At 43.8% G+C, this 24,225-nt stretch overlaps 2 protein-coding genes across 3 annotated transcripts; one reads left to right on the top strand and one right to left on the bottom strand.

Annotated features, from left to right (window-relative positions):
• Nucleotides 1–16,477, top strand: wasf3b (WASP family member 3b). Of its 2 annotated transcripts, XM_049565208.1 has the most exons (10): nt 41–123; nt 7,027–7,087; nt 7,206–7,362; nt 10,079–10,213; nt 10,570–10,723; nt 11,570–11,687; nt 12,644–12,825; nt 12,940–13,215; nt 13,601–13,905; nt 15,693–16,477. In XM_049565208.1, the coding sequence occupies exons 3-10, from the start codon at nt 7,230–7,232 to the stop codon at nt 15,848–15,850; spliced, it is 1,461 nt and encodes a 486-aa protein (XP_049421165.1). In that variant the 5' UTR covers nt 41–123; nt 7,027–7,087; nt 7,206–7,229; the 3' UTR covers nt 15,851–16,477. The 2 variants fall into 2 exon arrangements, with proteins under 2 accessions (XP_049421166.1, XP_049421165.1); XM_049565209.1 differs by lacking the exon at nt 7,027–7,087 and having other exon boundaries at nt 1–123; nt 15,693–16,476.
• A 187-nt stretch (nt 16,478–16,664) lies between these two features.
• Nucleotides 16,665–24,043, bottom strand: gpr12 (G protein-coupled receptor 12). Its single transcript, XM_049565210.1, has 2 exons — nt 23,639–24,043; nt 16,665–22,970 (listed from the first exon to the last, which is right to left on the bottom strand). Exon 2 carries the CDS (start codon nt 22,956–22,958, stop codon nt 21,936–21,938), a length of 1,023 nt encoding a protein of 340 aa, XP_049421167.1. The 5' UTR covers nt 22,959–22,970; nt 23,639–24,043; the 3' UTR covers nt 16,665–21,935.
• Between the last annotated feature and the right edge of the window lie 182 nt (nt 24,044–24,225).

The raw sequence follows: 24,225 nt of genomic DNA on the forward strand, positions 1-24,225 counted from the left end.
GGTCCTCAAAGGATTGTTCCACGGAGTGGCCAGACGGGCAGGGGGACACAGGATGGAAGAGCTAATAGGAGTACCTAACGGGACATGCGGACGGGCTGATTTCTTCTAATATTTCAAGTGCTGGTGAGGGTCTTATGGTACTTTTTACAACCTCTAATGGCAGCTTTTATCTGAGGGGTAGAAACTGTGTGGCTATTTCTGTTGGCTGTAGTCTCATTTGTCCGAACTATGAACTCGACCACTGGACATAAGCTAGCTAACCAAGTGGTCAGTTGGTGCGGACCCCCCAGTTAAGGATAACAAACGGACTCTCCGTGGCCGAAACCCGCCTTGAGCATTGAATATTTTAAGCAACTTTACAGCTTTTCGGAGCAGATAATTGATATTGGTTGTACACCGGCGTGTGAATCAGTTTGTGAGGAGCCCAGGCAGAAAACGGCTGGTTAAATTTGAGATTAAAACTGACAGAAATTCACGGGAGCCGAGGTGGATGAACAGATGTGGGTCAGTCCATCAGTAACGGGAAGCGACGGTGCGGAACAGTGATTGATCGCGGTTGCCATTAGTTCACGCCTGTGTGTGTATGTGTGCGTGTTTCTGTGGATGTGCGTGTCCGTGCGTGGATCAGCCTGTGGGGAGCAGAGAAAAGGAGTGTGTGTGTGTGGATGAATTTGGGATTTTTAGGCATAAAACATCAAGATAATACATTGTTATAACTTAAGCTTGACATTCACGTGAGACTGTAGCCAACCTGAAATCCATGTAAAGTATTGATTTATGAAATATAAATGATGGCAAGTTAATAATTGATACTGATATTACAACGACAGTTTACCTCATATTCATAGCAAATATATCACCAATATCTAGCTGCAACTATTCAGTATGAATCAATGATTTGACCATATTTTAGAGTAATTGATTATGAATAATCTCATATATGTAAAATAGCAAAATTAATACAAACAAATGCAAAATATGGAGCTCACAGTGAGAAGTGCTTGGTGTTGCAACAGCTAAATGAATTTAAAATGTTCAGTTTATGTCATAAAGATAAAGACAAATAATTTTTACAACTGTCAAGTTGAACTTGTGATGAATATTGATATAATAACGACAGCTTACCTCATATTCATAGCAAATATATCACCAGTATCTAGCTGCAACTGTTAATCAAGTAAGTGACCACATTTCAGATTAACTGATTGTGAGTAATCTAATGTATAGATCTGCAATATTAACACAGAACAAATGCAAAACATGCAACTCAAAGTGAGAAATGCTTGGTATAGAAACAGTTTGCAACTGTCAAGTTATACTTCGTTATGGATACTGAGATTATATTCCTGTGTGTTCCTCGTATTGATAGCAAATATATGACCAATATCTTGCTGCAACTACTTACTATCAATCAATAAATCGACCATATATTAGATTCATGTATAAAATAGCAAAATGAACACAAATCAAATGCAAAACATGGAGCTCAGTGTAAGAAATGCTTGGTATTGCAACAGCTAAATAAACTTAAAATGCTCAATTTATGTTATTAAGATAAAGGCAAACAATATTTACAACTGTCAGGTTGAACCTTGTTATTGATACTTATGTTATAACCACAGTTAACCTCATATTTATAGCAAATATATCACCAATATCTAGCTGCAACTGTTCGCTGTTAATCAATAAAGCGACAACATTTTAGATTAATTGATTGTGAGTAATCTAATCAATAAAATTGCAAACACAAAACAAAAGCAAAACATGGAGTTAGTGAAGCTTACTTAATCCAAACAACAGCTAAACAAAAACTTAAAATATTCAGTTAATTTCATAAGGATGGAAGTAAGCATGTTGCTGTCAAGCTGAAAGCCACACATGCAGTATTTCATACTTGATTGATTATTGCATTTTCAATCAACTAATTAATCCACTACCAAAATAAATCGTCTGTTTAGCCCATAGGATCACCGTTGGGATTATGACAACTTGGGGTCATGTTTGCATTAAAAAGTCAGGCATTAGATTAAGATAAATCCTGCAGATTAACTCAACAGATATGAGGGCTGGATGATTTAGATGAAGACGCAGGATATTCTTAGATGTCAATATATATCACAACATGGCAAAATCACACAGTGACAAATTCAACCAACCAAACTCGTTGTATGTATAAAAAGAGCACATTTTGTTAGTTTCTGAGAACAGCTCTGAATTGCTCTGAATTAATGTGGACATAAATTTGCATAATGATGAGATGATAAGATTATATCATCATGTTGTAATTTTGTTAAAAGTCAGTAAATGACATTTTTAAGTTATTGCCCAGCCCCAACAAACAGTCTGTCTTTTTGGCTCTAAAACAGAACTTATGGCCAAGCCTGCCAGCCTACTCTTTTTGTACAGACTAAGGATTTACTGTTCGGTCAATAACTGTATACCCACAGGGTCTGAATGTCTCACCACGCGTGCACCTGAGTAATAATGGGACGAGGAAATCTTCCTGGACAGGCGCAGTGTCACAGCAGAAATTTTTTTACGTCATATTTGGGGCAGTGTGACCTGACGTAATCCAGGCTGCATTATTCATAACATCAGAGCAAGCAAAACAGCCTGCAACACAAGAAGCTGTACTCGGCTCATAAATTGCTAATGACTTCCCTTTCAGATCTTAATGGAGTTCTCACATCTGTAGTAAATGCCTCTTCTGTCTCTGTGAGCTGGTGTAGAGATGTGAGCATCTTGCAGGAGTCGCAGGGGGAAGTGTGTTTTACCCTGAATGTCACCCCTCTGAGGATCAAAGACATTTTTGGCTGCAGAAGGGACAGTTTACATGCTGCTAATGGGTCGTTTCAGAGGCTACCTGGTGTGTTTGTGTGTGTTTGTACATGTTTGTATGCCTGAATGCCTGAGTGTGCATGTTGGGTTGTAATAAATTAAGCACCCAAACACGTGACTAAAAGGAAGAGCGAGAAACAGTAAGCAGGGAGTGAGAATCTGTGTTTGAGAGCATAAGCTAATACATTCCTCTCTGGTGGTGTCTCTGGCTTATGTTCAGGCTCTACTTTCCCTTTCTCGCCCCTGTCTTTCTCCCCGAGTGAGCGGAGGAGCGATCGCTTGCTACGCTTTCACTGCAAGAGTACAGGGGGCCTTAAAGAAGGTCGAAGAGGAGGAGGAGGAGGAGGGGGAGGATGCATGGGAGAGCTAGTGCTGTTGCCGTGTGAACGGAGCTCTATTGTCCCGGGAACCTTTCAGTGGCTTCCCCGAGGTCCCTGTTCATACCCCTCCCCCCATCTGATACACCCTTTCTCCCGCACAAACACATAAACACACACACACACACACACACACACACACACACACACACACACACACACTTTGTCCACCTCTTAATGTTGCTCACAACCTTTCCTTTCTGTCTCACACACTGTCTCATTCACTGTCTCCTTCCTGTCACACACTCTTGTCCCACTTGGTGTCTCTCTCATGCGCCCCTCTTCGCCTCCACTTTCCCTTCATTTCTCACAAGCAGACAAGGCCCGTCCCTCCTCCCTCCTCCCTCCTCGTGTTCGCCCCCCAGTCAGTCGCTCATTATTTCGCCTCATTGATGTGATTGTCATGCCAGCCAGACAGCAGAAGCAAAAACATACAATTTTCTCATTTGCATCACCTCCCTCTCATCCCATGCTACAACAAGAGCAGTGTTTCCAAAATGTTTATGCAGGGAGCGCTTTTGCTCCAAACCAGACCTTACTGGCTGTATTGAGTGTCCTTTGTGGCAGCACATGATGGTGTAATTTTACCCTTTGTTTTCTCTTATTGGCGTGAGGCTGTTGGGGTTTGCAGGGGGTCGCTAGCTGAGAAAACGAGGCCAGATGAGGACTCGGCTGGTGGGAATCATCCCCAGTGAACAGAAGTGTCTCTTTTCTGTTTTGGACAGCTGAAATGACATGATCTGTAAATACAGTTTCCTGCTGAGACACTGATAACACAGCACTGCTGCTTGCTTTGTTGATTTATTGTATTGATGATTTAACCTCATCTTTGTGTTTGATGTGTTATTACGAGATAAGGATTCAGAAAGAAAGAAAGATTTTAAGCCACTCAGAAGGCCTATAGTCGTAGCTGTGACGGATTTTAAAACTTACTTCTCCTGAAACAAAATGTCTCTGCAAAGTCCAAAAACATGAGTTGTATTTCTAGTACCTTTCAGCTATTATTAGCCTTCTGTCACACTGCCAGAGCTCCTGTGTCGTTCCAGCCTGCTTTTCACTGAGGAGATTTTTTTTTTTATTTGGCGTAGCTGCACAGGAAAAAGTCTGGAACTGCACTTGTAGTTCAGAGCGAAATCATTTAATCAGTGAATCTAAAAACGATGTGAGCATGTTTCCATCTGCCACCTCATCCGTCCGTCCGTCCTCTCGGTTTCTTCTGGAGTCATAGCTGTATTGTTCTGGCCAAGTGTTTGGACAGGACGGAGATATGTGATACCGGGAGGACCAGGAAACAGAAGCCAGGTTGAGACCAGCAAAAACAGGAAGCAGGAAGAAGCTCTGATAAGATGGCCGCTCCGATGCACCCTGGACTTTTGTTGCTTTGAGGAATTGTTTGTAGTTCTTTGAACTACAGGGAGTGTAAAGTGTCTGGTCAAAGAGCCAGGGAGGGTTTAAAGGGACAGTTCATCCCAAAATCAAAATTTTTCGTTTACCTCTAGTGCCATTAATCAATCTAGATTGTTTCGGTGTGAGCTGCCGACTGTTAGAGATGTCTGCCTGCTCTTGGGATGAGGTGGCACTCGGCTTGTGGTGCTCAAAGTGCCAAAAAAACATTTGAATAACTCTGCATGAATTTCTCTTTCCAGAAACCATGACCCAGTTACTCAAGACAATCCACAGACCTTGTTGTGAGCAGTTTCATGTAGGAACTATTTTCTTTCTACCACACTACACCCGCCAACCACATCACCACGCATTAGGAACCGTGCATCTACTGCCAGCTCACCAAGCACCACCGAACCAGATAACATTACAGCTCAGCAGAGGAGGATTTTATTAATGTTTACATCCCCTGCTGTCACAAGCACAGACCTCTTGTCCATGAGATGCTTGATGTAGACAGTTGCTATGGGGGGTAAATGTGTCTAACACATTGTAAGTGGTGTGTAACTTTGGAGTGCTCTATTGTTTCCTGCCTTTTTGGTGTTTGCCTGACCACATCCATGAATCTCTGTTTGTGTCAGGATTCCAGCTGGGCCTCTGACAAGCCGGCCTAGGATTAGCTGGCATGCTGTATCTTCCTATCCCTAATGCTTTAATCTCTCTGCTGGTTGCCACAAGTCTTGTGGCTCTGGGACACTGTTGGTCAACACTGTCAGTTCTCTGGCTACCGGCTCACCCCATGTTTTCCTTGTTTTTACATAGTGCTCGTACAGAGGGTGGACAGAAAAATAGAAACTGCAACAACAGCAACACAAACTACACCCACAAAAATACATTTATAGGGAGGATGCCACCTCCAACAGGAAAGTTATATTTATTGCAGGCATATTTGATTTGGCTTCATCGGTTTGTGTCATTCACCTTAGTGTGAACTACAACAGGGTGATGCTGAAGCAATCAAATGTGAACATTCTGACTCATTATGTTGGAACGTAATGTAACAAGGGTTAAAACGGTATGAATATTACAGAATTTATAGTATTATCAGTCAGAATGACCCTTAAAGGAATGAAAACAGAAGGGTTATAGTTGGTTGAACAAATGTTTTATGACCATAATCATACCTTGAAACCATTTTCTTAATGGAAAATCTCCACTTTTCACTTTCACAGATTCAATGTCCAGCTGCATTTTTTTCCCACTGTCATAGATAAGCAAATGTACACGCCTTGGTATGATAACTGTCAACTTTTATATCACAGTATACCTTGATTTGGTATATCGCTGCAACCCTAAATGTAACTATGTCTTCATTACAATATTTAATCTAAACCGTGAGTGCGTGACCTTAATGTGAATATGATGATGAAGCAGCCAACAGCTGTTTAACAGTGAAATAATTTTGGAGAATGTGATATTGTATCTGTATTTAAGATTATAAGATTAAGCAAAGATATTAAAATATGGCTGGAACAACTAGTCACTTAATCGACTGACAGAAAATTAATTGATGACTTATTTAATAACTAATATGATTGAATTGTATAAAGGTATACCACAGATACTGCTTGATCAATTCACCCAGAACATACTTCTTGTATATTGATGATTGAGAGGCATTATTATACATTGTCTTATATTGTTTTTGGCATCCTGCATAGTATATTTTGGTGCTCGCCAAATACTTCTTGTCAGTCATAAGTGATGATTGAGAGGCATTACTATACATTGTCTTTACATTGTTTTTTAGGACAATCCTGCATAGTATACCTTTAAGGTAGAGCGGGTTGTCCACTAATCAGAAGATCAGCAGTTTGTTCCCCGGCTCCTCCAGTCTGCAAGTGTCCTTGAGCAGGATACTGAACCCCACATTCTCCTGATGGTTCCATCAGTGTGTGAGCGTGTTAAAAAACTGAGTAGCAGGTGGCACCTTGTATGGTAGCCTCGGCCGCCAGTGTGTGAATGGGTGAATGTGACTCATAGTGTAAAAGCACTTAGAGTGGTCAAATAACTAGAAAGGCGCTATACAAGTGCAGGACTATTTACCATTTAAGTGATTTTTTAAGCAAAAAAAAATGACAAAAAATCTCTGGTTTCAGCTTTTCAAATGTGAATATTTGCTGCTTTTAAAATGAAAATTGAATTTATTTGAGTTGGGGTTGGATTACACAAGAAATTTGAAATTGCGATGGCCATCTTTACTATTTTCAGACATTTTATAGAACAAATGATTCATCAGCTAATTGAGAAAATAATCAGGGAATGAATTGATAATGAAAAAGAATAGTTGCAGCATCATGATAATCTAAGTCATACACAACATCTAGCCTCAGTCTATAGATTAATACATATGTTTCTTGCTCTATAGCAGATGCGTACAGTGTTGTCCACAGTCAGCGGGGGCAGGCTGTCTCGCTCATGGACAACAGGTCAGATTCAGTTGGTCAGCATCTGCCTGCTGCTTTCTCCATTCCAGACCGTCTCTCTTACCAAAGTACAAGTGTCTAAAACAGTGTGTGCTTGCTTGTTCCCTTTGTATCCCTGCAGTTTGTGACGGTGTGAGGCCTCGCCATGCCACTGGTGAAGAGGAACATCGAGCCCCGTCACCTCTGCCGAGGGGAGCTCCCCGAGGGCATCGGCAGCGAGCTGGAGTGTGTGATGAACAACACGCTCTCTGCCATCATCCGTCAGCTCAGCAGCCTGAGTAAGACACACACTCACACGGACAAACACACACACACACACAATGTAGAACAAGAAGAAAACAGCTTCTGAAAGGCTCAAAGAAGGTCTTTGTTTAACATAAGAAAACATATTGAAACTACAGCATCCTCAGGCTGTGACCCCCGCTAACTTAAGTGTGATGACTGTCTTCACTGTGTGTGTGTAGCCTCTTTGTAGCAGGACAAGATCACATGGTTTCACCAGTAATCCCGAAGCTGTGATTGATTTGGGCGTTGTCATGGTTACAGGGCCTGGGGTCACTGGGCTAGCAGCAGACCTCGCACTGGAGCACGGAGGGTTGAAATGTAATCCTTTTAGATAGCTCTGCAAAAGTGAACTTATCTGGACAGCTGTGTGGATGGGAGTGTGCAGATAGACTGTGTGTGTGTGTGCATGACTGGATGAGTGCGTGTTAACTGTGTCTGTGTGCAGCGCTGTTTCATATGGATTGTTATGCTCACTGTAAATGCATTAGACAGAGTTATTACAGCACCAAGGGCATCTATCAGCCCATCCATCTTCTATTCCTATGTCCTCGTTTCTCTCCTGTCAACAGCCTGTTATCTGTTGTCCTTTGACAGTTATCCTTCACCCATTCATCCTCAGTTGAATCCATTTTCCCTCTTGCATGCTAACTTGTTGAGAGGTCATTCTGAACCAAAGCAGCATACATTAAAGCTGTCCTTTTTGCTGTTGACCTCCTACGTTTTAACCCAGTTGTGTCCACTCTCTGTCTTTTATTGTGTCAAGTTCCTGTACTGGGAGTGGGCCTTTCAACAGCAGCTGTGGGAGCTATATATAATTGTCCACGCACGCCTGGAGGGTTGTATCCACAGACTACATACATGTGCATGTCTGTGTGCACATGTATGTGTGTAAGTGGACCGTAAGAATCCTCAGGAGGGGTCAGAGTTGACTGGGCTCAGCATGCCGGATCTGAGATTCTTCCTTCCTCTAAATATTTTTCCTGCAGCCCATCCTGTCAGCAGGAGGGACAGAAATAGCCCTTCGAGTGTGTCTGTGTGGGTTTGCCGTACCACCTTTATACACAGACTGTTCTATGATTAAACAATGTTATTAAACAAGCCTGGCTGGGTTTAACCTGTTGACATCTAGGGGAAGCATTTTTTTATCCTGGTTTTGTCATTTCAGTACTGCCTGGCAGTCTTTTAGTAAAAGCCTTTTACACTTATTAGCCACGGGCTAAACCCCCAGTACCTACAGTTTATAGTTTTCCATAAACTGTGTGTTAACTGTCGTTTCACACTTACAGCTTTTAATTTGGTTTACTTCCTCTCTGGAGCAGTTGTCTCCACTTTTCAGGGTTATTCCCTGTTAAGAACATGAGTGTGAATGAGGGTTAGAACTAAACAACGAAATGTTAGCTATCCAGTCAAATATCAAAAATTGCTGCAATCCATCCTGACAATGCTAAGCCAAGCCTCTGCTTTACAAACTGCAGGGTTCCCATGGTTACAGAAAACCTAGAAAAGTCATGGGATTTCACAATCACATTTGCCAGACCTGTAATAGTCAGTGGAATTTAGTTGCGTATAATGAAATTTTAACAGTGATCTTCTGTGGATAACCTTCCACGTAATGTAACATCACGGCAAATTTATTTTCTGTAGCTGCTGACGTAACATTGCTCTGATATGCGTCAATGTGTGACGTTTTGTTTATCTTCACATATGTTTATTCTTTTTCTCCTGGCGTTCCCCCTCTCTCTTTCTTGTATGCCAGCTAACTGAAACTATGTTTAAATAGAATTTGAATCTTAGATGTTAAAATAACATCCGGCAAGTGAGGCAAGAAAAACATTTATTAGTATTGGTTCTTGAAAATTCATGGAAAAGTTTGTCCAGTGAAATGTGTGGGAACCCTGAAATTGTGAATGTTCAGCTGGGTGCTAGCCCCCAAATCCACGAGTAGGGTATTTACTGATGTGTTTTATGCTGTAGAATAAAAATGTGAGTGTTTCTCAAGCCCATTGCAGGCATCTAACCAAAAACCCATTCAAAAAGCTATTGAATTTGAGACAAGGGGAGCGGAAGTGCAAATATGCTAACTCATTTCCAGATTTTGGCACTAACTCCTGCACTGCTCTGTAGTGCTTGTTTTGACTGCACAACATCAGGGTCAGGAGCAGCAATGACTTTAGCACATGTACAGGGTCTTTGTGTCTGTGGGTGTGAACATCTGGAGGGTAGCCATGCATTAATAAATATGGATACAAGGGTTTAAGTGTATGAAATCTACCCATATTCTACTCTGAGTCACTAAACACTATCACTGTAACAATGGGATTATGTGTTTTGCTTAAACATCAACAGCAGCTGTTGATGTAGCGAAGAGAGAGTTATTTTCTTTCCCTGCTAACATTTGTACAGATGGTTTAGGGCTTTGAACTGGTCACCCTGAGGCAATGAGTCTCCAGCAATAACAGGACAGTGATGAATAACTTCAATAAACAGGTGTAGGAGGATTTCAGCAGTCAGTGCATGTTCATTTATTAATGAGAGATGTTGCTAAATGGAGCTGGATGAGATGCCATTTCCTGCACAGACTCACATTGTGTCACATTACCACCGTATCGATTGGACTCCAGTCTCCGTGGGGATTTACTTGGCTCCAGATTTCTTTCTGAAAGCTCTCAAATTCCCAGTCTCTTTGTCTTCTCCGCCGTTCCCTTCCAGGTAAACATGCGGAGGATATATTTGGCGAGCTGTTCAATGAGGCCAACACCTTCTATCTGCGTGCCAACTCTCTCCAGGACCGCATTGACCGGCTGGCCGTCAAGGTCACGCAGCTGGACTCCACCGTAGAAGAAGGTGGGTGAGAGGTTAAAGGGCTGAAGGGGAAAAGCACAGGAAGTCATCACTCACAGACAAAGAACGGCTCAGTGTTTCTGTTTGACAGCTGATAAAAACTTAGTTCAGGGTTCTTCTCCCTGTTGGTAGTGCTACCCACAGTACAGCAACTTTTAGGTCTGTTTTTTGCTCACATAGGTAATCAGGAGGCACCTTCACATGACACAAAGTCATTGAATAGCATGGTCATTTTCCCCTCTGGTGTTGGCAGGACTTCATTCCGCTCTGTCTCTATCGTCCAAGTGTTTTCAGTCTCATCTTTTCCGCCTGTTCTACCAACATCCAACCACTCATTTAACCTCCTTTTGTGCTCTCAGTTTCCCTACAAGACATCAACATGAGGAAAGCCTTCAAGAGCTCCACCATTCAGGACCAGCAGGTGGTGTCCAAGAGCAGCGTGCCCAATCCTGTCAAAGAGATGTACAATCTGAGCGACAAGCCTCCACCACTCAGCATCCTCTCGTCTTACAGGTTGGTATAATCAATGCGTACACACTCAGCAAACACTCTCTGCTTATGCCCGCACAGCATAATCACAGCCATGTTCTCTGAGCTCTGTTGTAGGGTTTTCAATCAAGAGCTTCTTTTGAACCCCCCGCCCCCCAAGTGCGTCCTTCAGAGATGAGGAAAATGTGAAAATGATTATACCGTTTTGGGTTATAGTATTTCCACTAACATTTAAGACTTAATTTTCTTAGTTTTAACAAAGCATGTGCTTGTTAACAAGGCAGTTTTAAAGATCTAAAATTTGAAGTTTAAACCATATGTTTTAAAACCATATGTTCTACTTTATAACTTTGTCGTGATACTTAAAGTCATCCCCTGTTCTTGATTTGATTTCAGCTCCTTGTGTTTGACCTACATTCGCAGTGAAACAGCAGATTTGTTCCTATTTCTTACTGCTACTTGATGGCTGCTTTTATCCGCTGTGCTTTCCAGTACTTTGGGTGCATTACATATTTAGCACGGCTGGCTCCAGAGGGAGTCCAACTCCTAACCCTGACTACATAGCACACTTTGCTCTCTCTTTCTCCAGTCTTTCTGTCTCCCTGCCTTTTCACTCTCACATCCTGTCATTTCCAGTTACGCTGGATCCCCACTCATAACTTCACCCTCGTTCTTCCATCAGCCTCTTCCATGTTTGCAATATTCATAGCTTGACATGTTTTTTACTACACTCAGTCCTCCTACAGAGACACTGAGCCAAAAAATACTACCCTTCTCTCTATCTGCACATGCACTGGCTCTACTTCATACACGTTTCTAAACAAAGACACTAGTGCAGCTGTGTAACCCTCTCTGTGTCTGTTTCTGTAGGGATGACCACAAGGAAGCGCTCAAGTTCTACACCGATCCCTCCTACTTCTTTGACCTGTGGAAGGAGAAGATGCTGCAGGACACAGAGGATAAGAGGAAAGAGAAGAGGAAGCAGAAGGTACAGTGCAGTTCACGAGGAGCTCACAGATAATGCTATGGTTTAATACACAAGTACAGAGATTTTCCTCGCTTGCCAGCCTCCAACTGGTGCTATCCTGTAGCTATTCTATTTCTACCGCTATAGTCAGTAACCAAATACTGTTAGCAGGTTAGTTTCGAACATTTAAAATCCAATTTATCTCCGAATCACCCCCCTTGACAATCGGAGGAGAAATCCAGTCTGGGAACTTGGTCGGTACCGACGTTTACTGAGATTTTCTGTTGATGTGAGAGGCTTACGGATCCAGTCTTAAACCACCTGAACTGCTCACAGACTTGTCATACCTTGATCATTTCAAACATGTTTGATATTTAGGATGTAAAATCTAGACGGTAATGGCAAACATCCTAGCCCTTGACACTAACGTTAGCAAGCATACCACTGTAGACAGACATTAAAACTGACACTTAAAATCTCACCTCCACTTCTCGCTGAAGAATCGACAACCCGCACTGACCCAACCATTTTCTCACCTGTACTCATTTAGCCCTGTGCTTTTGTTTTACTCACTGCAAAGCACTGTTAATGTTACAACAAGCTGTCTCACCACGTCAGCCTCCATTTTGTTTACACCTGCCTCCCCATAAGATCACATGAGGTGATGTGCTCATGCTCCCCCTGGCACTATAATCATAATAACATCCTGTAGTGTGTGGTGTGTGTTATTTTCAAACCTTGCAGTGTGTGCATGTCTGAAATTAGAGAGATGGGCACCTGTGAAAGTTCTCCATATGTGCATAACACAACCCAAAACTGCTGCAGTCTGAGCACGACTTCAGTGGAACTGATTTTATTGTCATCCATAGAATAAGACATAATGAAGGACAGCAAACAGCTCTTGAAGTTTCCATTCATAATCTGATTTTAACAAAACAAAATGGCCTAAACACTCTCCTTCACTGTCTTTCTCTTAGGAGCAGAGGCGCTGTGTGGATGGGACGTTACAGAGGGAGGTGAAGAAGGTCCGAAAGGCGAGGAACCGTCGGCAGGAGTGGAACATGATGGCTCTGGATAAAGAGCTGAGGCCGGACCATCGACACACTATACACCGAGATAGGGGGGCATCCTCTGAGGGCTCGATGTCACCAGAGAACAGGTAGGTCACATATTTGCCCTGATCCTTCTAAGAAGCATTGATAAGCCCTAATCAAAAACTCTACAGTATTATTTAACCCTCCATCTTCTCTTCCTCTTCCACTGTCTCTATCAGGGGTCACGGTCCCGATCAGCACCACTACCCCAATGTCATGAACCATGCTGGCCACGCCCACACCTACTCCGGCCCACCGCCCAGTGTCCTGGCTGCCCAGATGGCTTCAGGGCACGGCCCTCGTGGAGGAAGTGAGCATGATGCTAGAGGCAGGGCCATGATGGCCTATCAGGGTGGGACACTGGGCCGTGTTCACCACCACCAGGTCCCACTGCCTCCTCCGCCCACTGAGGCTATGAACGGTGGCTCCATGTCCCTTCCTCCAATGGACTACAGGTAAACAGATTTGATGGGACACACTTCTATAGCTTGCTCTTGCTTTTGTATCTCAAGCTTTTCCCACACTGTCACTCGTGTTATTTATATTTATATTTTGTGTCTCTTTGGGACATGCTTGGATGTTTTTTTAGTATAACAATACATCCAGTTGGGATCATTCTTCCTAAATCAAATCATATTTGTCCCTCACTGCTGCTCTTGCTCATTGTTGATTTTATGTGGCCACAATTCACTTTGTGTATGAACTTTGAGCTCATGCTGCCCCCTAGTGGGTCCGTGTCCTCATGCTTCACTCTCAATCCCTGAAGACTGTGTTTGTGCTTGTAAACACTGCTACACACTGCTGTCTCTACAATTCTCTTTCACTCTCTATCTCTTGCAGTATGGATGGCTATGCCAACACCGGCCCCCCTCCTCCCCCTCCAGCCCCTCTCATCCCCTCAGCCCAAACTGCCTTTGCCTCACCTCCTGGAGGTCCAATGCCTCTGCCCGGCGCTGGTGGCTTCGCTCCACCTCCACCGCCTATATGTGGAGCCCAGGCAGCTCCACCACCTCCTGGGCCTCCACCTCCTCCCATCCCAGCTGGTGCCTCCCACTCCACAACCCGCAAGATGTCCTCCTCTGCACCTGCTGAGACATCAGTGGTCAATGATGCCCGCAGTGATCTGCTGGCTGCTATACGTATGGGTAAGAGCTGTAGCGTGTTTATATGTGTGTCCATAAAGATTAATGTGTACATGTATCTTCTTTTTAACAATATGCATACGTATTACAGGGCCTATAAAGAGTATTTACTTCCCTTTGGAAATGTTTTATTGTTTTACAACATTGTATCACAGGTAATGTGGCTTTGTAGACACTGATCAACAGGATAAGACCGTCTAATGTAAAAGAAACAGTTTAACGCAAATAACTGTGACCTCATTGTATTGGGACTTGTCCTGATATGACAGGAAATGGCCTAGATTTTGAGCACTATAATTAAGTGGCTCAACGATTATTTAAAGATGAGCCTTTAAGTGTTCCACAAAAGACCAGAATCTTTATGTGAGAGGAAAATGTTGGTTATAATTCACCACTGGGAGATGGCGTCATCACCGCAGTCCTTGTGTTATCTTTGGTATTTCAAACATAAATGGGTCAGACAGGTTGTAAAGGCCTACTGAGTAGGGTTTAGTGGCATCTAGTGGAAAAGGTTTGCAGAATGCAACCAACTAAAAACTACAGTGGCCACCGCAAAAACATGAAGTGCCCTAACTAGAGCCAATGTTTGGTTTGTCCCTTTTGGGCTACTGTAGAACAACATGACAGACTTAGTGGAAGAGGACCCAGATATAAACAGCTTATTCTAATATGATGAAAACACCACAGGCCTCATGCAGTAACACTCTCTTAAATCTCTTTTATATTTTCTTACATTAAGAGAAGTCGACTCCAGATGCACCAAATGCTCTTAACCATCCAAATCTGTTCTTATCCAGGTGTGCTGAATGATGAACCCCACTTTATCATAAGTAACACCTCCTGAACACTATGTAAGGGCAGGTGATGTGTTGTGTGCAAAGACTCTGGCACAAGTCTAAGAACAGGAGAGATGCCACCAAACAAATTCTGTAAGAAGAACTTCTGCAGTAGTGAAATCATTACAGTTGAATAAACGTGGACAATGTAAATGTGATTTTACAAGAAAGGTATTCAGATCCTTTACTTAAGTAAAAGTACTAATACCACACTGTAAAAATGCTCCCTTACTAGTAAACATCCTGCATTGAAAATGTTACTTAAGTTTAAGTGTGTAAGTACAATCAGGGAAATGTATTGAACTTTTAAAAGTAAAAGAACTGTTTAAATATATTTAATAAATAATTATAATTATTTATAATTAATTTAAAGGAAAAGCAGCAAGCCCTCATTTTCGAGAAGAAGAAACCATGAAATGTTTTTGCATGAGAAATGAAAAACGATTATGAAAATAGTAGCCAATTAATTTTCTAATAAATTGACTTATAGTTTCAGATGCACTTCTATATTTTCATATGGCTTGAGCATAAAACCATATGATTTGTTAAGTAACTCGTAACTAAAGTTATCACAGAGTAGTAGTGGATTAAATGTACAATATTTCCCACTGAAGTGTTGTGGAGTAGAAATAGAAAGTTACAGGAGATTATAATACGCAGTAAAGTAGAAGTACCTCAAATATCTGTACTTAAGAGTAAATGTACTCAGGTATATTCCAGCACTGGTCAGTAGAGGGATGTTAAGCAAAAAAATGCTTTAATACAGAGTGCTTATAATTTTTTGATTCTGAGCCTCCACTGTTTTTTGGTGCTTGTTTTTTTTTTTTGCTAAATCAAGAACTAAAATCTGAAATTAAGGGAATACCACTAAAAAGAAGCTACTTTTGATCCTCTTATGATCTGTATGTTTTAATTTCTTTATGTGTCAATTAAAAAATCTCTATTGTCTTACAGGCATCCAGCTGAAGAAAGTGCAGGAGCAGCAGGAGCAGCAGGCCAAGAGGGAGCCGGTTGGAAACGACGTGGCCACCATCCTGTCGCGACGCATCGCTGTGGAGTACTCCGACTCTGAGGATGACTCCGAGTTGGAGGAGAACGATTGGTCGGATTAACATACACACATACAAAAGAAAAAGGATAACCACTGAAGATACACATACAATCAGTCAATCTCACAGTCACTTGAAAGAATGCCCACTATACCACACTCACACTTAGTTGCTGAAAACACACACATATACACACCTACACACAATCACATGCTGTAGGTTGATATAAGCTGAATGGTCCAAAACTGGAAATGTGGGGGTGTATTCGAGATGCTTAAACACTGTAAAGACACTAGTAACATACTGTAATACTTACCACTCGATGAAACATTAACGTAGTCGGACAAATGTATCTGAAAGCATTGTGAATACACCCCAGTGGATGTTTCTCTACCTGTTATAACACTATAGACACCCCGTGAAGGTGCTTATTTCATGTATAGTCCAAGCTTGGGAGCGTTAGAAGAATTAGAAACTTTCCTCTCAAGCTAACCAATGTACTTGTCTTTTTTTAATGTTTTTACTGAAACACATGCTTTAGATCATGAGGCAAGTTTTTAACCTGTCAATAACTGGAAATGAAGTTAATGGAGTCGCTGATAATAAAGCCTCCGAGGGAGTGAATGGGGAGAGCGTCTGGGAATGCTGTGGTGAAGACGGATGAGAGGCCGATATGTAATAAGTCTTATTGATCATAAACATGATAATTGATTGAGCTATCTGCGTCTGCAATCGATCACTGCTGTGTGGGACGGGGTGGGGAGGGGACGGGAGGGGAGGGGGGGTCATGTATATGCTAGTGTGAGCTCTGTAACCTTTGACCCAGAGAAAAATAAAATGATGAATGAAGGATCATGGCTGGGCTGCCATGTCTCTTTACTGTTCCACTGTCGTCATAGAGACGACACATACCTGGCACTAAGACTTCAGTTTCCATAGTAACAGTACAGCTAAGAAGGGAGTTGCCAGGGAAACAGAAGAGTGTGAAAAGGGGGGCACGGAGCCAGGGCGAGGATGAACAAATTAGTCGAGGCAGGAGTTTTTATGCACAGCACATGTTTAGTTTTTTAATACAAAATTAACAAGATCTCTCAATTGAGTGAACTAACCAAAGCAATAAAAAGTACAACTAACACCTTGGAAAAATAGACACCACGTTCACACAAATGTTTTTTTTTTGTTTTTTGTTGTTTTACAATATCTCAGTTAAGTTAGTGCATGTTGATTATCGTTTATATGTTTCATTTTGCAGATACTTAATTTGTTGTGCCATTTTCATCCAAAAAATAAAGTGCATTTCACATTGAAAACTACGCATACGTCTACACAAGATGCTGTTAACTGTGGCGTCCTCCCTTCTCCAACCCCCGCCCCTAAAACACACACGCACACACATTCACAGGCCCTTGAGTGTTTTGATATTTAGCTCTAGATTAGTAACATCAGAAAGACACCTCCACCCACCCACCGTTGGCTACACGTTTCCCCAAGTTGCTTTGTACACAGCTTTGTGTACTAGTACACTGCGAACCATAAATAGATAAACAGGTGTGTGTATACAGAGAAGTATTACATCCAACATCACAGTCTTTTGCTATTCTTGGATACAAAGCCCTTGTTCACACCTGCACAGTCATGAGAATCTCAACAATACTATCGGCTGCACGAGAGAAAGACATTCACCAATCAGAGAAAGTCTAAAGTACCAAATATTTTCACAACCCACATGTAGCCAATCAACCATCCTTTAAGGTGTCAGTGTGTAGAATTCAGGGGGATATATTAGCAGAACTGGAATATGAAATAACAAGTATGTTTTCTTTAGTGTGTAATCAACTGAAAAATAAGAATCACTGTGTTTTCGTTACCTTAGAATGAGCCATTTATATCTACATAAGGAGCAGGTCCTCGTCTATGGATATTGCCATATTGGAACGTGATGTTTCTACAGTAGCCCAGGACTGACAAACCAAACACTGACTCTACATAAGGCCTTTCATGTTCTCTTGTTTTTGTGTTGGCCACTGTAGTTAGCAGCATGGGAAAAACACAGATTTTTTTTTTTTACGTGGAACTCCTTTTTTCAGTGTTTTTATGGTTTAAATCAACTGGTCCATTTGTTCTGGAGAGGAAGAGACTTCTGCGGATAATTCGGCTCACGGTAAAAACCTCCTGGACATCTGGATCTTAAGTCATCAGAGAGAAAAGGTGAGCACACATTAGCATGTGCTGGGCTAGCGGCCTGTCTCCAACATGCCAAACAGCATAAGAGAAACACTGATTTATAACAAGAAACTGTTTCTGTTTTTACCAGTTTAAATCATCTGGTCTGTTTATTTTGGAGAGGGGAAGATCTCTACGGATAATTTGGCTCACGGTAAAAACCTCCTGAACGTCTGGATGCTGAGTTATCAGAGAAAATAGGTGAGCACACATTAGCAGGTGCTGGACTAGCAGCTTGTCTCCAGCATGGCAAACAGCATAGGAGAAACCTTTTGATTAAACCTCAAGCTACTTAATTCAGTGTTTTACTGGTTTAAATCACCTGGCCTGTTTGCTTTGGAGAGGAGGAGACCTCTACGGATAATTCGACTCACAGTAAAAATCTCCTGAACTTCTGGATCTTAAGTCATCAGAGACAAAAGGTGAGCACACACTGGCAGGTGCTGGGCAAGCGGCCTGTCTCCAACATGCCAAACAGCATAGGAGAAAAACCAATTTGTAACGTGAAGCTGCTTTATTCAGTGGTTTTACCGGTTTAAATCACCTGGTCAGTTTGTGTTTGAGAGGAAGAGACTTCTGCAGATAATTCGGCTCCTGGTTCAAACCTCCTGAATGCTGGAAACAGAAGGTAATCTAACAGGGAGAAGTTTAAACTGGTTGCAATCTGCAGTCCTCACAACTACATGCCACTAAATCCCCCTAAATCTTACACACTGTTTCTTTACCCAACCATTACAAACTGGTGCATATTGAAGCGTGGAAAGTGAAACCTAACAGAAGACCACACTAACAGCCGAGGTGGAGAAATGTCATTCGAGAAAAATGGTGCAACCCAATTCATCCTACATGGTTTGACTGGCTTTGGTAGCACCATGCACGGTGGTATAAAGTCCCTCCTCTTCAGCATGCTGTATTTACAGAAACAAATGAGTCGAGAGGAGGGGATATCAGTGAAACAAGTTGATTATTACTACATTCAGAAAAAGGCTTTACATACAACGTCATATTATACAACATCAGAAAGAATTCAGGCCAGACTAAAGTGGAAAAAAATAGAACTTTTGAATGAATATAACAAAATAGACTTTTCTCCAAAGGTAAAGGAATAAGAGTTTGTGATGGTTTGTGATGTGCCAGCCTGACCTGTTGGTGCTCATCGAATAATGACAGGATTCAGTCTGACACTGTGCACAAGTTCACATTCCAATGCTCAGAAATGCTACTCCTCTGCTTTCCTTACTCACTCCCCTTTTTATTTTAATCGTTTAATCTGAGGCCGGAAAGATCCTCCTCAAAGGCCTCTATCAGGCTCGAGGGGAGGTGGCAAGGAAGGAAAGAGGAAGCATTATCTTTGTATTTGGAAGTGACCATTTTTAGCTCATAGAATCATTCAGAGGTCACTTAACGGACGCCTGCCTCAACCAGACTAGATTGATTTAAAGTAGAATATTAGTGATATAGAGGAGACGGAGAACACAGCAGGACTAGGATCCCAGTTCATTCAGAGTCCCTTTCACTTTGGCTTGAAGTGCTGGAGCTTCCACGTCCTAGTCCCATCTCTCTTCGACAAAGCTCTACACACACGTAACGAGGCCACTTCTCTCAGAATTGACAGGAAGACTGGCAGCATTATCCTCAAAGGTCAGGGGGGTCAACAGGAAGTTATATTCCTCAGCCCTGTTTTCACCCCCCCCACCTCAACAAGGAGACAGATTATGGTCTACTGAGCTGCTGGATCACAGACACACACACACACGCACAAGGACACACACATGCACACACCCAGAGGCCATGCAACTCATACGGTATGCACGAAAAACACAGTCTCAGATCACACACGGATACTTGAGGTTACAACACTCAGGACAGTTCATATGCTCACAAAAGGCAGAGGCAACGACGACAGAAGTTTCATCCTTGTGTGACGAATGATTCGATTTTAGGTCGGAAGGAAAAAAACATTGCGGAGGAATGAGGCAGTGGTGTCACCGTGACGAATGAGTCGTTTGATCTCGTCCACTTTGTCCAGCCCAGGAGTGATTATCCTATCACCTGTTAGAAGATGTATCACTGAAGCATCACTGAGCCCATTCACTACAACACATCCCCACCTGAGCAGCCATTACGGTACCTCACTCTGCAGGAAGAAGTCATGGCGGGACGTGGATGTTATTGCTGTCTGAGTATTGCTTCACATCTAAAAAATAAAATAACTACCATTCGTAGGCTAGTTATTGCTGACAAGATATGAAGGGACAAAGAATTAGCATGCATGCTTATCGGGATTTGCAAACTAATCTTGGGACCAAAACATAATGGACGACTAACTCAGAGCAGCTGGTAGGTGTTGTGATGTGGGCTTCCATTGCACTTAGCTGAACTCAAATCACGATCAAAGCCTCTGAACGTCAAACGTTTCCGCACTATACTGCAAAAATATTTTTAAAAACTCCACATTTCTCATAAAAGGGTGCAACTCTTGTGACCATCAAGTGATGATTGTAGCTCATTCAATGATACATGTGAGGTACACTGTGTACATAAACAAAATTATTAGGGTCATGATGACATCAGGGTACCATGACACATGGCCTGCAGTGGCCAGTGTGACCTACCACACTGAACTCAGGAGGAAAAGAGGGCATCTGTGCTTGCTGCATGCAAATTACACCCGAGTCCAGCATGCAGATCAGATATCATGTGGTTGGTGTGAGGCTCTGTAGAAGCCAGGAGGGTCAAATAAATGGAAATACATTCAGATTTTTGCAGATTTCCACATAAAAATCATATAATTTTGCTATTTCGTCGACAGGTTTGTGGTGATCTGATCATAAGCACGTTGATTTAAAATCCTTTAAGGTGAATGTATTAAATATCTGTGTTATCCTTTTAAAATTACCTTATAAATCAAGGTGTTGTTCAAATTTGTGGGGTTTCTCAATTAAGTTATTATTAAAAATTACGTAACAATCTCCAGACATTCAAAAAGTCATGAGCAATCTCCATTCAAAAGGTGAGACAGGAGGGATATAAGGTGGTTACATAATCCAATAGGTTTATATTGGGTTTGGTGCCTCCGTTAATAATAAAAAATGGAGGAGGGGTTAATGGTGGGGTCTCCTGGGGCTTTGTCTTAAGCCTCCCAGACACGCGATGAACTAAAACACACTCACGCACAATCAACAGAGAAAAGAGGACAAATAAAAAAAAATGAGAGGCGAGGAGAGAAAAAGAAACGACTTGATTTCTTTCTCCGCGTCTGTGCAGGACGCAGGGTGCGGATCAGAGAGGTCTATTTTTAGCTCTCCGAGGCTGTTTAGCTTTCGACGCACGTTCAGAGTGCAGCAGCAGAGCGCCGGGATGCTGCTCCAGACGGGCTTTATGTGGAAATGCCTGCGTATTGAGCTGCAGCCGCTCTCTTCTCCTCACTGCACACACTGCTTAGTTAATCTGCCGTGCGCTTTTACGCACGCGCGCACAGCGGCGCAAACTAATAATCCCTCCCTGTTTGAAGAAAAAAACAAGCACGTGTCAACCAAAGCTCCCGTGCTGTTAACTATATGCACATTGTATATACAGCTGCTGCCTGTAACATGTGATGCACTCAGCGCTCTCTGCAGAGCAGAGAAAGGGCGTGGCACGGGTTGAACGGGAGGGGGCGGGATGCAGTGGCCGCCTTTGCTGGGGAAGACAGTGAGACACTTTGCCCTATGGTGAGTGTAACAAAGAAAAAAACGTCATCCATCCAGGTGGGCTGTGGATAACTAAGAAAACTGCTCCTGCCACTAACAGCCAGGACTGAGGCCACAGCCCTCTGCCACTGCCCCTGACCTCCCCTGCTGCTGCTCTCTTTGACACCAGACACATCCGGTGCAGAGCAGAGCTGACTCAGGGCGCCTCTCTCTTCCCACCTGGGTCTGCTTGGTCAGACGTCACTAGGGGTCCGTGCACGCTGGGCCACGCTGGCAGGCACGCAGCCGCAGCACACCAGCCACAGCGCCTTCTGGATCTCCTGGTTCCTGAAGGCGTAGATGACCGGGTTGATGACAGAGTTGTAGGTGGCAGGCACCAGCGTGGCGTAGGTGTAGAGCGGAGGGTAGGTGTAGTCAGCGATTAGGGAGTAGACAGTAAATGGCATCCAGCAGGCCGCAAAGGTACCAAGGATGATGGCCAGCGTGGACACGCCTTTCCGTGTTGTGACGTAGTGGGGTGTGGCAGCCAGGAAGTGGTGCTGGAGGGCGATTTGGTGAGCGTGGCGCATCACGATCTTGCAGATCTGAACGTAGAGTTGCAGCATGAGGCCGAAGAGCAGCAGGAAGGAGACGGACAGCACGGCGATGTTGTTCTTTGTGAGCGGCCGCACCACGCTGCATGTCGCCTCCTCCGCCAGGCAGTTGACACCTGTGACCGGCAGCAGGCCCAGACACAGCGAGAGGCCCCACAGCAGCACGAGCATGGTGTAGGTGAAGGCCGCTGTCCGTTCTGAGTTGTAGGTCAGGGCATAGTACAGCGACAGGTAGCGGTCAATGGTGATGGCCAGCAGGCTGAAGACAGAGGCGGAAAAGGAGGCCACCACCAGACCTACGGTCAGCAACTGGGCCGAGTCGGAGTGGAGCAAGTAGGCACAGGTGAAGTGAAGCACCAGGCCCAGGCCGGCCAGGAGGTCGGCCAGCGCCAGGCTGCCGATCAACAGGAACATGGGAGCTCTGAGCGCCGGGTTCTGCCAGATCACCAGCACCACCAGGGCGTTCTCACAGGCTATCAGAGTCCCAGATGAGCACAGCACAATGTCCCAGGGGTTGACCAGCAGGGGCAGCTGGCTGGGCGGGAGAGCGTCCGGAAACGTCCCCAGGCTGGTGCTGTTGTCCATCGGTCCCCCGCCTCCGCTGGCCCATGCTGTGGGGTCAGGGGTCAACCAGCTGGGGGTGACTGGTGGCTCTTCACTCATTGTGGCCCCCGTCTGGAATTGACAAACACACTGATATCAGAACAGAGACAAGTAGGTTCATAGATAACGTGAATCTGTGTAAAGTGTGTTTTGGTTCATCTTTTTAAGACAAATACAGTGGGGGCTGTTTCCCTCCTGCCCCCACTCCACCTCTGTGCACGCATCTTGATTTCTAAATAGCCTAATAAAACACCACAGCAACAAACACATTTCTAGCCGGTCCAGACAGTAAACAGGTAATGTATTTCCCTTGGGGATTACAGTGTTTAGGCTGTTATAACAGAGGCCTGCAGGGCACACCATAAGTGATGAGCTCTGTTTATTAATAAAATGAAAGACCACAATAGAAAACCAAAGCAGGCTTTGCAGCAAATCTCAGGCCATATTTCCAAAGAGATATCGATAACCCTCCACCGGCAATAATTCACGCCGCTGTCAGAGCTCAAGTGCCGGTTCTGCACAGCAGGAGACACCGCGCCCGTCATGGAAACACAGCCTCTAACGCCATACATGCATCTCACTGGTGGCCATATGGTGCTGCTTTACCCTCTCTGCACCTTGCATCAGCGGCTGCTCCACGTCAGCAGGAGGATGCTGGTGGGGAAAAAACAGACAGGCTGCATGTTTTTCATGCATGTCAGGGATGCTCAATAATCCCATTCCGCCGCAGCCCAGCCTACCTTGACTCTGTGAGGTGAGACTTCCCGTCTAGATGGAAGAACGACAGCCTTGTATCTCCATGGTATTGATAAGGGATGGTGCAGCGCCGGCAGACAGAGACGCAGCCCGGGGAGGAGGAGGAGGTGGGGGATGCTGGTCCTTCTCTGCTGTGAAAGCGGGGATGATGGAAGAAGAAGAAAAGAGCGCGGAGCGGCTCTGCCGTTAACGGCGCATCGCCGTGGACTGCGGCTGTGCAGGGAGCAGCGAGCGGAGCAGCGGCGGAAGAGAGGAAGAGGGAGGAGGTGTGCGTGTGTCTGTGTGGAGAGGAGGGGAGGGGAGGAGGGGGTCGATGATGAAGGAGGAGTCCCAAATGGGCCGGACCCACAGAGACCGGTTGAACTCCGCTAAAGAGCTAAATGTCTGTACCGGGCTGTCTCAAGGACAAAGACAGGTAGGTGTGTGTGTGTGTGTAGGTAGATGTATCCTCACGTGCCTGTTGTCGCTTATTGCAACAGTGAAACATGCTTTCTGTCAACAGGCGTGACTATTTCTATCCCACCCAGGAAAGCTTATGTTGTCCCACCTGCACAGACACAGAGCACTCACA

This window comes from Epinephelus fuscoguttatus, linkage group LG21, assembly GCF_011397635.1.
Source record: "Epinephelus fuscoguttatus linkage group LG21, E.fuscoguttatus.final_Chr_v1".
Classification (NCBI taxonomy): Eukaryota; Metazoa; Chordata; class Actinopteri; order Perciformes; family Serranidae; genus Epinephelus; species Epinephelus fuscoguttatus.

What these genes read in the sequence shown, in the direction of transcription:
- wasf3b (XM_049565209.1), top strand. Translation starts at nt 7,230, where the DNA reads ATGCCACTGGTGAAGAGGAACATCGAGCCCCGTCACCTCTGCCGAGGG. An exon ending in CCGTCAGCTCAGCAGCCTGA is followed by an intron (nt 7,363 to 10,078) that starts GTAAGACACACA and finishes GTTCCCTTCCAG; the next exon opens with GTAAACATGCGGAGGATATA. An exon ending in AGCATCCTCTCGTCTTACAG is followed by an intron (nt 10,724 to 11,569) that starts GTTGGTATAATC and finishes CTGTTTCTGTAG; the next exon opens with GGATGACCACAAGGAAGCGC.
- gpr12 (XM_049565210.1), bottom strand. Translation starts at nt 22,958, where the DNA reads ATGAGTGAAGAGCCACCAGTCACCCCCAGCTGGTTGACCCCTGACCCC.